The sequence below is a fragment of the Heptranchias perlo genome, chromosome 9 (genome assembly GCF_035084215.1).
Source record: "Heptranchias perlo isolate sHepPer1 chromosome 9, sHepPer1.hap1, whole genome shotgun sequence".
Taxonomy (NCBI): domain Eukaryota; kingdom Metazoa; phylum Chordata; class Chondrichthyes; order Hexanchiformes; family Hexanchidae; genus Heptranchias; species Heptranchias perlo.
The window spans coordinates 7,169,464-7,184,637 of record NC_090333.1 but is presented as its reverse complement, the minus strand read 5'-3'; the positions used below and the strand labels follow the sequence as shown (position 1 = coordinate 7,184,637).

The 15,174-nt window shown below is 46.2% G+C and overlaps 1 protein-coding gene across 1 annotated transcript in view; it reads right to left on the bottom strand.

Annotated features, from left to right (window-relative positions):
- The window catches only part of LOC137325633 (di-N-acetylchitobiase-like), a 42,721-nt gene extending 33,453 nt beyond the window's left edge, over positions 1-9,268 (bottom strand). Inside the window, exon 1 of the mRNA XM_067990899.1 lies at positions 9,062-9,268. Within this exon, the coding sequence (XP_067847000.1) occupies positions 9,062-9,268 (207 nt within the window). The remainder of the gene's footprint in view (positions 1-9,061) is intronic.
- Between the last annotated feature and the right edge of the window lie 5,906 nt (positions 9,269-15,174).

Sequence of the window (15,174 nt, the reverse complement as noted above, 5' to 3'; positions counted from 1 at the left end):
GGACTACATGTATGCTAAACAGCAGAAGCAACATGCTATACACAGAGCTAAGTGATTCCACAACAACCAACGGATCAGATCAAAGCTCTGCAGTCTTGCCACATCCAGTCGTGAATGGTGGTGGACAATTAAACAACTAACGGGAGGAGGAGGCTCTGTAAACATCCCCATCCTCAATAATGGCAGAGACCAGCACGTGAGTGCAAAAGACAAGACATGAAGCGTTTGCAACCATCTTCAGCCAGAAGTGCCGAGTAGATGATCCATCTCGGCCTCCTCCTGACATCCCCACCATCACAGAAGTCAGTCTTCAGCTAATTCGATTCACTCCAAGTGATATCAAGAAACAGCTGAGTGCATTGGATGCATCAAAGGTTATGGACCCCGACAACATCCAGCCAAACTGTTCCAGTACAGCTGCAACCCTGGCAACTATCCAACAATGTGGAAAATTGCTCAGGTATGTCCTGTCCATAAAAAGCAGGACAAATCCAATCCGGCCAATTACTGCCCCATCAGTCTGCTCTCAATCATTCGCAAAGTGATGGAAGGTGTCGTCGACAATGCTCTCAAATGACATTACTCATCAAAACTTGTTCACCGATGCTCAGTTTGGTTCCCGCCAGGACTACTCAGCTCCAGACCTCATTACAGCCTTGGTCCAAACATGGACAAAAGAGCTGAATTCCAGAGGTGAGGTGAGAGTGACTGCCCTTGACATCAAGGCAGCATTTGACCGAGTGTGGCACCAAGGATCCCGAGTAAATTTGAAGTCAATGGGAATCAGGGGGAAAACTATCCAGTGGCTGGAGTCACACCTAGCACAAAGGAAGGTTGCAGTGGTTGTTGGAGGCCAATCATCTCAGCCCCAAGACATTGCTGCAGGAGTTCCTCAGGGCAGTGTCCAAGGCCCAGCCATCTTCAGCTGCTTCATCAATGACCTTCCCTGCATCATAATGTCAGAAATGGGGATGTTCACTGATGATTGCACAGTGTTCAGTTCCATTCGCAACCCTTCAGATAATGAAGCAGTCCGTGCCCGCATGCAGCAAGACCTGGACAACATCCGGGTTTGGAATCATAAGTGGCAAGTAATATTTGTGCCAGGTAAGTGCCAGGCAATGACCATCTCCAACAAGAGAGTGTCTAACCACCTCCCCTTGATATTCAACTCCATTACCATCGCCGAATCCACCACCATCAACATCCTGGGGGTCACCATTGACCAGAAACTTAACTGGACCAGCGACATAATTTCTGTGGCTGCAAGAGCAAGTCAGAGGCTGGGTATTCTGTGGCAAGTGACTCACCTCCTGACTCCCCAAAGCCTTTCCACCATCTACCAGGCACGAGTCAGGAGTTTGATGGAATACTCTCCACTTGCCTGGATGAGTGCAGCTCCAACAACACTCAAGAACTCCACACCATCCAGGACAAAGCAGCCCGCTTCATTGGTACCCCATCCATCACCCTAAACATTCACTCCCTTCCCCACCGGCACACAGTGTGTCCCATCCACGGGATGCATTGTCGCAACTCTCCAAGGCTTCTTCGACAGCACTTCCCAAACCCACGACCTCTACCACCTGGAAGGACAAGGGCAGCAGTCACATGGGAACAACACCACATGCATGTTCCCCTCCATGTCACACACCATCCCAACTTGGAAATATATCGCCATTCCTTCATCATCGCTGGGTCAAAATCATGGAACTCCTTACCTTACAGCACTGTGGGAGAACCTTCACCACACGGACGGCAGCGGTTCAAGAAGGCAGCTCACCACCACCTTCTCAAGGGCAATTAGGGATGGGCAATAAATGCTGGCCTTGCCAGCGATGCCCACATCCCATGAACAAATTTTTAAAAATTGCCGCTGAGTTTGCCGACAACACTTCAAAAAGTAATTCATTTCATGTGAAGTTCTTTGGGACATCCTGAGGACATGAGGTGCGACATAAATTCATGTTTATTCATTCTTGGAACCAACAGACAGAGGAAACTTTTATCCCACCCATCTGTCAGAAGAATGTTTTGTGAGTGGGAAGGTGGGGGAAGTGGGATAAAAGCAGAATGAACACATCTAGCCTGCAGTTTATATTGGTGGTGCTCTTGTTGCTGCCACACTGCCCACTTAGTAACATTGCTCTGAAGTAAATACTGACCTCATCAATACAGTCAGCAGTTACAGAGTCATTTTGCAACCAATGTATTTTTTAAAGATCTGTTACGTTGTATTCAGTTTAATCGTGGCCAAGGTCCCAGTTTAACAATAAGTGAAAAAGTCAAATGTCATTTTTATGACATGGGATTCCAGGATTTTTAACTGGTGTTTTGGGGATCAATATTCTGTGAAAACCACAAACCGGTGACCTCAACCATGGTATTAGACAGACACACTGCAGGAGTTAGATCACACATCATTTCAGACTCTGGACATTGGAGAAATATTTTAAGAAACACATTTTATGGATGCTGCACTTGTTAAAATATCTTTGCACTGCTCAATACTACGGTTGGTCCTATTTTATACAAACTGTAACTGTATCAATATTAACACTTTAACATACGGATTATAATATGAGACACTTTGCATTTCAACAATAATCGGACATTCCTCCCCCTACTATCCCCATCCCAATAGCTCCACCTGTCCCTCACCCTGACCCACACCCTCAGACTGTTCCTGACATTTGGACCATATCAACGACCCCTCTGCAGCCCATCTCTCACCCATGCTCCAGGCTGGAGCTCTCTGTTCCACCGCCGGCCCCCAGCCCAGCCCGTGCCCCAATTCCAAGAAAGGCTGTGCCCCTCAACCCAACTCAGCCCAGCCCGTGTCCCCCAACCCAACTCAGCCCAATCCGTGACCTTTAAATTCACCTCACTCCCCAGGCACCTTTGGCTCCAATATTTCAACAAACACCCACCCACCGTGGTAAACAAGCCCATGAGCAGGGGGCCCCCACCCCCGGCCCCCGAACACCCACCCCCGGCCCCCGAACACCCACCCCCGGCCACCGAACACCCACCCCCGGCCCCCGAACACCCACCTGGAACTCATGCTCCACGGTCACGGGTTCGCACAGAGCCCGATCCGAACATGGACAGCCAGTCCCGGAGCCGCAGCAGACCCACAGCACGAGCACGACCAGGGCCTGCGCCAATTCCAAACTCCAGCGCATCCTCTCCGCCTGAGCTCCGACCGATATGAAGATCCACCAGACCCAGCAAGATCATTCATTTATATCCACCCGGATGTGACTGATGATGACACCTCCTGAGTCTCTCTCTCTCTCTCTCTCTGTGTTGGTGGATGTGGCAATAGTGAAATGTTGACACAATCTTCATACTCTGAAATGCAACTTTTAAAGGGACGTGCTCTTCTCCCCCTTCCTCCAAATCTTGGCTAACCTTCAGCCCAACACCGAACAGAGTAACTAAAAAAGGAAAAAGAAAGAACTTGCATTTGTATACCGCCTTTCATGACCTCAGAATGTCTCAAAGTGCTTCATCCCTCTCCATGACCACAGTTTGAGGCTGAACCAGACCGTTTGCAAACTTGGAGTCCTATTTGACACTGATATGAGCTTCTGACCACAAATCCTCTCCATCACCAAGACTGCCTACATCTACCTCCATAACATTGCCTTCTCCGACCCTGCCTCAGCTCATCTGCTGCTGAAATCCTCATCCATGCCTTTGATACCTCAAGACTTGACTATTCCAATGCTCCCCCACCGGCCTCTCATCTTCCACCCTCCAAAACCTTGAGCTCATCCAGAACTCTGCTGCCCGTATCCTAACTCACACCAAGTTCCATTCACCAATCACACCTGTGCTCGCTGACCGACATTGGCTCCCAGTCCACCAACACCTCGAATTTAAAATCTATCCCTCAACCAACAACGAAATGTAAACAGATTATTTGGTCATTTATTTTATTGCTGTTTGCGGGAGCTTACTGTGCGCAAATTGGCTGCCGCGTTTCCTACCTTTACAATCATCCTTGTTTCAAATCCCACCATGGCCTCTCCCCTCCCTATCTCTGTAACTGCCTCCAGCTGTACAACCCTCCGATAACTCTGAGTTCCTCCAATTCTGGACTCTTGCGCATCCCCGATTTTAATCGCTCCACCACTGGCGGCCATGCCTTCAGCTGCCTCGGCCTTAAGCTGTGGAATTCCTTCCCTCAGCCTTTTTGCCTCTCTACCTCTCTCTCCTCCTTGAAGACACTCCAGCGAGTGACTCACCTTCTGACTCCCCAAAGCCTTTCCACCATCTACAAGACACGAGTCAGGAGTGTGATGGAATAATCTCCACTTGCCTGGATGAGTGTAGCTCCAACAACACTCAAGAAGCTCGACACCATCCTGGACAAAGCAACCCGTTTGATTGCCACCCCATCCACCACCCTAAACATTCACTCCCTTCATCACTGTGGCTGCAGTGTGCACCATCTACTGGATGCACTGCAGCAACTCACCAAGGCTTCTTCGACAGCACCTCCCAAACCCCCGAACTCTACCATCTGGAAGGAAAAGGGCATCAGGCACATGGGAACAACACCACCTGCACGTTCCCCTTCAAGTCACACACCATCCCGACTTGGAAATATATCACCATGACTTCATCGTCGCTGGGTCAAAATCCAGGAACTCCCCACCTAACAGCACTGTGGGAGAACCTTCACCACACGGACTGCAGAGGTTCAAGAAGGCGGCTCACCACCACCTTCTCAAGGGCAATTAGGGATGGGCAATAAATGCTGACCTTGCCAGCGATGCCCACATCGAATGAACGAATAAAAAAAAACGACGTCTTTGACCGAGCTTTTAGTTACCTGTCCTAATATCTCCTTATGTGGCTCAATGTCAAATTTTGTTTGATAATCGCTCTTGTGAAGCATCCTGGGTCGTTTTACTACATTAAAGGCGCTATTTCAATGCAAGTTGTTATTGTTGTTCACAGCCAATGAAGTGCTCTTGAAGCGTAATCACTGTTGTAAAGGTAGGAAAAGCGACAGCCAATTTGCACACGGTCAGCTCGCGCAAACAGCAATAAAATAAATGACCAGATAATCTGGTTTTTGTTTCGGTGTTGGTTGAGGGATAGAATTTGACCAGGACTCATTTATAACTGGTTATTTATCTCATTTGCTGTTTGTTGGACCTCGGCGGTGAACAAAATAGGTGGCTGCATTTTGCCGACAAAAAGACAGTGACTCCACTTCAAAAAGTTATTCATTGGCTGCAAATTGACTTGAGATGTCCTGAGGGCATGAAAGGTGCTATATAAATGCAAGTTCTTTCTTGAAGGTATTTCGCTCTATTTTAACTCAGGCACAAAATAAGTGGGTTAATATCACAGTTGACTGATGCTCAGAGGAATTCAAGACAAATGTGAAGCAGTCGTACAATGTTATCAAATCTAATGTACACACAAAATAATTACAGATGAGGGAGGCCACTCGGCCCATCCAGAAAACTCCCAAATCCCCACCCCATTGTTGCATTCAGTTGCTATTTAAATGATTCCTCGGATTTTCGTCCCATCTTCCGGATCTGGGAATTTATTCCATCTGTTGATCACTCTTTGAACTCCCTGATATCAGTGGCAAATTTGCCTTTTACTTTACCTTTCATCACTAAGACTGCAGATATGCTGCAGCTACCAGTCTCTGCCGAGTGCGGTACAGAGTCGCCAGACCAAAGTTATACTGATATCAGCTGTAAAGGAGTACTGTGCATGTCTGGATGGATGCTGGTGCAGAGCTCCACTTTCTCCCAGTTAATTTTTAACGATAGGGAGGGAATGAATGGGAGTGTTTGCTTCCTCCTAAAATTAAAAAGATTCCACAGAATGTTTAAAAAGATCTCGGATGTTTTAAAATGCTGTTTTGCATCAGGTGGAAATGATAGCAGCCGGTACAAACTCAAGCTGGTGCGGAACAGATTCCTGGACTGAGGGAGAGGGGAACGGAGAGGGTCTCACTTTACTGGTACGAACTTAAGCTGGTGCAGGACAGACTCCTGGACAGAGGGAGAGGGGAACGGAGGGTCATTGCTTTACTTGATTTTAGTACCGTTGGGAGTCAGATTGCTGCCCTGACATCTGTTACTTCTGTGGAATTTGCTCCTACAAGGAATAGTTGGGGCAAAGTAAGCTGTGAGGAGAGCACAAAAAGGGATAGAGAGAGGTTAAGTGAGTGGGCAAGAAGGTGGCAGATGGATTATAATGTGGAGAAATGTGAGGTTATTCACTTTGATCGGAAGAATAGAAAAACAGAATATTTTTGAAATGGAGAGAAACTATAAAATGTTGGTGTTCAGAGATAATTGGGTGTCCTGGTACACAAAACACAGGAAGTCAACATGCAGGTACAGAAAGCAATTAGGAAGTCAAATGGTCTGTTGGCCTTTATTGCAAGGGGGTTGGAGTCCAAGAGTAAGGAAGTCTTGCTACAATTGTAAGATTCTCAAAATTCACAGATCTCCCAAAACTCGGAGAAAAACCCTAAAGAAAAGGACTTTGGAATTTACCTTTTCCCTGAGTATGGAAAACTTTGACCAGTGACTGAAATCCTAAGATGGAAGGATAGGTGAGAGGTCACCAGACGAATCCACAATACACACTGTGGAATGTGGGAGAATTACTGCTTCAGACATGTCTCTGTTTTAATGCAAAACCTACAGCAGGTGGTCAACACTCACTGCCATTGAAAGAGACAACTGCTCCAGACATGATGGGACCACATCTTTGTTTGAAAGCAAAACCGATCAACACCTTGGACGTTGGATACAAAAGGAAGCCTTGAGTGACAAGCTCGAAAAATTGGAATTAACAATGACCCATCGGGAGAAGCAATTGCAACATGATGAGGGACCATCAAAAAGCCATCAAAGATTCTTAAGGACTTTGTAAGAACTGTTTAAACAGGCATGAAGTGTTTTTTTTAAAGTGACGAAGACCGTTGTAAGAGAGGGATATAGAAGTGGAAACTCGAAACCTCTCTCGCTCTCTCTCTGGTTCTTGCTGGCGCTTGTGTGCTGCTTGTCTTGTTCTGGCTGTCTCTGGAAGGAAGAGCAGCTTCAGCGAACAACAAGGCGAGGGGGCAACAGGAAAGCAGTTCAACAGGGAAGGTCAGTAGCTCCAGAAGCAGGCTGACACACAAGAAGAAACCAGAGCAACAGCCCCAGTGACCATCAGACACCTCGCGGCAACAAGGGCCTTACGAAACAACCAACCGAATATTGCCACCAACCATTAACTCTGGCCCTTTAGAGTCCAACTTAGCTAGTATAGTGGGATTTGGAGGGGTGAGCTATCATTCCACTGTAATTTCCCTCGTGTGTACCGAAGTGTTCCCCATTTTATTAGAGTGTTAAGATTGTTGTGTTGTATTTTCTCTCTTGAATAAAGGTCAAAGTTTCTTGCACCAAAACCAGTTGTCTGCTGCACTTTGTCACAACTAAGTCCAAGGTTGAGAACCCAGGGAGTGGGAGCGATTCAAACCACTCAGAAGTCAGAGGCGAAGCTGACACACACCACCACCCCCTACAAATTGTACAGGGGCTTATGGAGACCACACCTGGAATACTGTGTGCAGTTTTGGCCTCCTTACCTGAGGAAGGATATACTTGACCACTGGGGACGGTGCAGCGAAGGTTCACTAGATTGATCCCTGGGATGAGAGGGTTGTCCAATGATGAGAGATTGAGTACAATGGGCCTATACTCTCTGGAGTTCAGAGGAATGAGAGATGATCTCATTGAAACATATAAGATGCAGAGAGGGCTTGACAAGGTAGATGCTAAGAGGCTGCTTCCCCTGGCTGACGAGTCAAGAGCTTGAGGGCACAATATCGGGATAAGGGGTCAGCCATTAAGGACCGAGATGAGGAGCAATTTCTTCGCTCCGAGGGTTGTGAATCTTTGGAATTCTCTACCCCAGAGGACTGTGGATGCTCAGTCGTTGAGTACATTCAAGGCTGAGATGGATAGATTTTTGAATCGAGGGGAATCAAGGGATATGGGGATCGGGCCGGAAAGTGCAGTTGAGGTCGAAGATCAGCCATGATCTTATTGAATGGTTGAGCAGGATCGAGGGGCTGTATGGCCTCGTCCTGCTCCTATTTCTTATGTTCTTATGTTCAAATAGCATAGATGCATTTAATGGGAAGCTGGATAAACGCATGGGGGAAAGCGCTAGAAGGATGTACTGATAGGGTTAGATGAAGAGGGGTGGGAGGAGGCATCGATCATTTGGGCCGAATGGCCTGTTTTGGTGCTGTCCATTCTATGTGTGTAATTCTATGTAAAACCTTGTTGATATGCAACTGAAAGTGGTTCACATTGTTACAAAATGGCAACAGATACTGAATCCACAGTTTACGGGGAAATTTTGTATCGAGCATAATGAATGAAATGTTTGTGAAAAACTCCAATGACGGCAGCAGAGAAGAGCTTCACTCCCTTAGTGACCTCATCAACCATCAAACCAATAAAGAACAGTGCTCTACTCACACTGACACAACAGACTTTAAGAAACTCGATATTTTTTTTTCTATTTCAAAATACACTTTATTTCATCATATTGAAAGATACACACAGTTCAACGTAAAAAGACACAATTTCAATCAATGTAGTTCGAACCAATACAATGCAGATCGTACAATAATTGAATTATTACAATTCAAAACACAGTACATATCATCGAATACATTTTGTACAATACAAAGTGGGATGGCCTTACTCGGTGGCCTTTCCCCATAGAGCCTTTGCTTGGGCTGCACTTGCTTCAGTGCATCCCGCAGCATCTACTCCTGGACCTTGGAATGTGCCTGTCAGAAACACTCGGTCGTGGACAGCTCCTTCAGCTGGAAGACCAACAGATTTCGGGCCAACCAAAGGGCCTCCTTCACCGAGTTGATAGTTTTCCAGCAGCAGTTGATATCTGTCTCGGTGTGTGTCCCTGGGAACAGGCCATAGAGCACAGCGTCCTGTATTACCCAGCTGTTGGGGATGAATCGGGACAGATACCAACGCATCTCTCTCCATACCTTCTGCGCGAAGGGGCAGTCCATCAGGAGGTTGACGACGGTCTTGTCCCCGCTGCATCCTCGAGGGCAGCTCGCGGTTGCACTGAGATTTCGTGCGTGTTGGAAGGACCGCACTCGGAGGCCCCTTCTCACCACCATCCAGGCTCCATCTTGGTGCATGTTGGTCAGTTCTGGTGACAAGGGGTTCTGCCAAATGGTATCGACCATCTGGTCAGGGACTACCCGATCGGATCCACCCTCTCCTTTCCCTGCAGGACTCCCAGAAAGTTCCATGACAACCACCAATAAAGAACAGTGCTCTACTCACACTGACACAACAGACTGTAAGAAGCTCACCAATTATGGTACAGAGGCAGGACACAGGGATTCAACCTTTGTGGGATTCTACTTGTAGGAACACAGGAATGTACAGGAGAGAAAAAGCCGATTTTGGACCATCTGGTCATTTCTAGAGTTTAAAAAGTAGAATACACAGATCCCTCAATTGAATTACCCACCATCTGACCTGCTCTTGCAGCCACGGCATTTATGTGTTATTTGTGACTTTGATTAGAGCAGATTCTGTGCTGTGGCAGGAGTGGAAACCTGATTGAAGGGATTAAACCATGGAGTTGCGTGAAAGGTGAGTTGAGATTTGAGAGGCAACAACACGCTCAAGGAGTTTGGAGATCAAGCAGGGGTTGGAGATGGGGTGGTAGTTTGCAAGGACGGAGGGGTCAAGGGTGAGTTTTTGAGAAGGAGGAGTGATGATGTTGGTTTTGATAGGGAGCGGGGTGGGGGCAGTAACCTGAGGAGAGGGAACCATTTCCAATGTCAGCTAGCATGGGGGCCATGAAGTAAAATTGGGTGGTCAGCAGTTTAGGGGTAAATGGAGCAGGAGGTGGGTCTCGTTGACAAGATGGGCTCAGAAAGGGCTTGAGGGAAGACAAGGGAGAAACTAGAAAAAGATCCGGGATCATATTCAGTTGCTGACAGAATACTTTCAGTAATTGTTTATTCCTATCGACATAAATGATTCACAAACAATTTGTTGCTAAGAAATAAAAACTTATTGGCCTATTTGAAAGAACATTTCAGAATGTTGAATTTACTGGACAGTTAGTCCATCTTGTTATGAACACTGTAGTTCAGAATTTTCATATTATTCTAAATTCACAAATGAATATAAAGTTAATGTATACACTCTGCATCCTCCTTAAAGACAAGGTAGCCGTATGTCTTTATGCTTCAGTACACCTGCACAAACAGTCACTCTGGGAATCTACTGAGCGACTGAGGTCCACAGAATTCTTATTGAAGATCGTAACGTCAGGAACGGTGAAATCTGTAAATAGGAAAATATGGGATTAATGACAGAACCACGATGGAAAATGGAGATATTTTTAAAAGTGATGATTTTCCCCTCTGCATTTCAATACCATTGTTATGATTTTCACCTCGAAAGTATCTGGACAGATCTGTACATTGAGTGATGTATGGAGGAAAAAACTCAGACTCACAGATTGCAGTGATGTGTCAGCAGGTGATGACTGTCGATTCTGCTGTGCTTTTAAAAAAATGTTTGTTCAGAAAACTTTCCACAGTCAAAGTGGACAGTTGTTTACTTTGGCATTGACTTGTAAGAAATGCAAGGAGAGAGGCTCAAAGCCATCTGCCATGGCTCTGACTGAATGCTTTGCGTCTGTCTTCACAAAAGAGGGGGACGATGCAGACATTGTAGTTAAGGAGGAGTGTGAAATATTGGACGGGATAAGCATAGTGAGAGAGGAAATATTAAGGGGTTTAGCATCCTTGAAAGTAGATAAATCACAAGGCCAGCATGAAATGTATCCCAGGCTGTTACGTGAAGCAAGGGAGGAAATAGCGGAGACTCTGACCATCATTTTCCAATCCTGTCTGGTTCCAGGCCTGGTGCTGGAGGATTGGAGGACTGCTAACGTTGTAACATTGTTTAAAATGGGAGAAAGGGATAGACCGAGTAATTACAGGCCAGTCAGCCTAACCTCATTGAGAAAGGCACGGATTAATCGAGGACAGTCAGCATGGATTTGTTCAGGGAAGGTCGTATCTGAAGAACTTGATTGAATTTTTTGAGGAGGTAACAAGGAGCGTCTATGAGGGTAACGTGTTTGATATCGTCTACATGGATTTTATTAAGGCTTTTGATAAGGTCTCACATGGCAAACTGGTCAGAAAAGTAAAAGCCCATGGGATCAATGAGACAGTGGCAAGTTGGATCCAGAATTGGCTTTTTTTTAATTCGTTCATCGGATGTGGGCATCGCTGGCAAAGCCAGCATTTATTGCCCATCCCTAATTGCCCTTGAGAAGGTGGTGGTGAGCCACCTTCTTTAACCGCTGCAGTCCGAGGGGTGAAGTTTCTCCCACAGTGGTGTTAGGTCGGGAGTTCCAGGATTTTGACCCAGCGACGATGATGGAACGGCGATATATTTCCAAGCCGAGATGGTGTGTGACTTGGAAGGGAACGTGCAGGTGGTGTTGTTCCCATGTGCCTGCTGCCCTTGTCCTTCTAGGCAGTAGAGATCGCGGGTTTGGGAGGTGTTGTCGAAGAAGCCTTGGTGAGTTGCTGCAGTGCATCGAAGCAAAGGGTAATGGTCGACGGGTGTTTTTGTGACTGGAAGGCTGTTTCCAGTGGGGTTCCGTAGGACTCAGCACTAGGACCATTGCTTTTTCTGGTATATATCAATGATTTTGACTGAAATGTAGGGGGTATGATTGAGAAGTTTGCAGATGATACAAACGTTGGCCGTGTGGTTGATGGTGAGGAAGAAAGCTGTAGACTGCAGGAAGATATCAATGGACCAGTCAGGTGGACAAAAAAGTGTCAAATGGCATTCAATCCGGAGAAGTGTGAGGTAATGCATTTGTGGAGGGCAAACAAGGCAAGGGAGTACACAATAAATGGGAGGATACTGAGAAGTGTAGAGGAACAGAGGGGCCTTGGAGTGTATGTCTACAGATACCTGAAGGTAGGTCAGGTAGATAAGGTGGTTAGAATCAGAGAATCACAGCATCATAGAAAGGTTATAGCATGGAAGAGGCCATTCAGCCCATTGAGTCCGTGCCGGCTCTGCATAAGAACAATCCAGTTCGTCCCACTCCCACGCCTTATCCCCGTAGCCCTGCAAACATTTTCCTTTCAAGTACTTTTCCAATTCCCTTTCGAAGACCATAATTGAATCTGCCTCCACCACCCCCTCGGGCAGTGCATTCCCGATCCTAACCATTCGCTGTTTATAAAAAGCTTTTCCTCATGTCACCTTTGGTTCTTTTCCAATCACCTTAAATATATGTCCTCTGGTTCTTGACCCTTCTGCCAACCCTATCTACTCTGTCGAGACCCTTCATGATTTTGAATACCTCTGTCAAATCTCCTCTCAACCTTCTTTGTTCCAAAGAGAACAACCCCAGCTTCTCCAGTCTATCCACGTAACTAAAGTCCCTCATCCCTGGAATCATTCCAGTAAATCTCTTCTGCTCCCTCTCGAAGGCTTTCACATCTTTCCAAAAGTGCGGTGCCCAGAACTGGACACAATACTCCAGCTGTGGCCGAACCAGGGTTTTATAAAGGTTCATCATGACTTCCTTGCTTTTGTACTCCATGCCTCTATTTATAAATCCCAGGACTCCATATGGTTTTTAACCACTTTCTCAACCTGCCCTGCCACCTTCAAAGATTTGTGTGTATACACCCCCAGATCTCTCTGTTCATGCACCCCTTTTACAATTGTGTCCTTTAGTTTATATTGCCGCTCCTCGTTCTTCTTACCAAAATGTATCACCTTGCATTTTTCTGCATTAAATTTCATCTGCCACGTGTCCGCCCATTCCACCAGCCTGTCTATATCCTCTTGATGTCTATAACTATCCTCCTCACTGTTCACTACATTTCCAAGTTTTGTATCATCTGCAAATTTTTTAACTGTGCCCTCCATACCCAAGTCCAAGTCATTAATATAATCAAGAAAAGCAGTGGTCCTCGTACCAACCCCTGGGGAACACCACTGTACACCTCCCTCCCATCCGAAAAAATAAACGTTCACCACTATCCTCTGTTTCCTGTCACTTCGCCAATTCTGTATCCATGCTGCTACTGCCCCTTTTATTCCATGGGCTTCAATTTTGATGACGAGCCTATTATGTGGCACTTTATCAAACGCCTTTTGAAAGTCCATATACACCACATCAACTGCATTGCCCTCATCGACCCTCTCTATTACCTCATCAAAAAACTCCATCAAGTTAGTTAAACACGATTTGCCTTTAACAAAACTGTGCTGGCTTCCCCTCATCAATCCACACTTGTCCAAGTGACTGCTAATTCTGTCCCAGATTATCGTTTCTAAAAGTTTCCCCCCACCGAGGTTAAACTGACTGGCCTATAGTTGCTGGGTTTATCCTTCCACCCTTTTTTGAACAAGGGTGAACATTTACAATTCTCCAGTCCTCTGGCAACACCACCGTATCTAACGATGTTTGGAAGATTATGGCCAGTACCTCCACAATTTCCACCCTTACTTCCCTCAGCAACGTAGGGTGCATCCCATCCAGACCGCGTGACTTATTTACTTTAAGTATAACTCGCCTCTCTGGTACCTCTTCTTCATCAATTTTTAATCCATCTGATATCTCAACTATGTCTTCCATTACTGAGACCCTGGCAGCATCTTCTTCCTCGGTAAAGGCAGATGCAAAGTATTCATTTAGTACCTCAGCCATGCCCTCTACCTCCATGAGTTGTTCTCCTTTATGGTCCTTAATGGCCCCACCCCTCCTCTTACTACCCCTTTACTGTTCACATGCCTATAGAAGACTTTTGCATTCCCATTTATGTTGGCCGCCCATCTATTCTCATATTCTCTCTTTGCCCCTCTTATTTCCTTTTTCACTTTCCCTCTGAACTTTCGATATTCAGCCTGTTTCTCGCTAAGAAGGCAAATGGGATACTTTCCTTTATTGGCCGAGGCATAGAATTTAAGAGCAAGGTGGTTATGCTTGAACTGTATAAAACACTAGTTAGGCCACAGCTGGAGTATTGCATACATTTCTGGTCATCACATTGCAGGAAAGATGTAATTGCACTAGAGAGGGTACAGAGGAGATTTATGAGGATGTTGCCAGGACAGGAGAATTTTAGCTAAGAGGAAAAATTAGTTCGGCTGGGGTTGTTTTCTTTGGAACAGAGGAGGCTGAGGGGAGATTTAAATGAGGTGTATAAAATCATGATGGGCCGAGCGAGAGTGGATAGGAAGGATCTCGTTCCCTCAGCAGAGGGATCAATGACCAGGTGGCATAGATTGAAAGTAATTGGTAGAGGGGAGTTGAAGAAAAATGTTTTCATCCAGAGGGTGGTGAGGGTCTGGAACTCACTGCCTGAAAGGGTGGTAGAGGCAGAAACCCTCATTGCATTTAAAGGGTACTTGGATATGCACTTGAAATGCCGCAACCTACAGGGCTATGGACCAGGAACTGGAAAGTGGGATGAGGCGAGATGGCTCTTTATTGGTCGGCACAGACATGATGGGCCGAATGGCCTCCTTCTGTACCGTAAATTTCTATGATTCTATATTAGGGTATTCCACTGTCACATATTAACAAATTCTGAACTATATTTTGTTCCAACAACTTTCAAAGTATGCCTGCAGTGAGTTGCACTATAATGAATCAAGGAATATCTTGCGATGATGCCGACTGCAGCATTCCCAGCGACCTGGATATTCCCACCTTCTCCACCTCCCATCACATCAGGGAAGGCCTCCAGCAGATCCTTGGCCGCACTGCCACTGGTAAATGCAACCCACCTCGCACTGCTGACCACAGAGGTCACCAGGAGATGGGTGGTGGTTATCCCTGGGCAGCAGCTGAAGACCTGATGAAGCCTCTTTTGGAGGGTCAGGGCCCCGGTAGTGGGCACCTCTCCCTCTACCCAGACCCCAAGAATGTACCTTGCTTAGGCCTCAGCAACCTGCCCAACCCTCGTCGACAGAGGGAAATTCGGGAAACCGTGGTGTGATATCCTTTCCTCTTTCTCAGAAGTCGGATTTTCTCAGTATTCTCACATATATATATCGCGCTATTTTCTCAAATAAATAC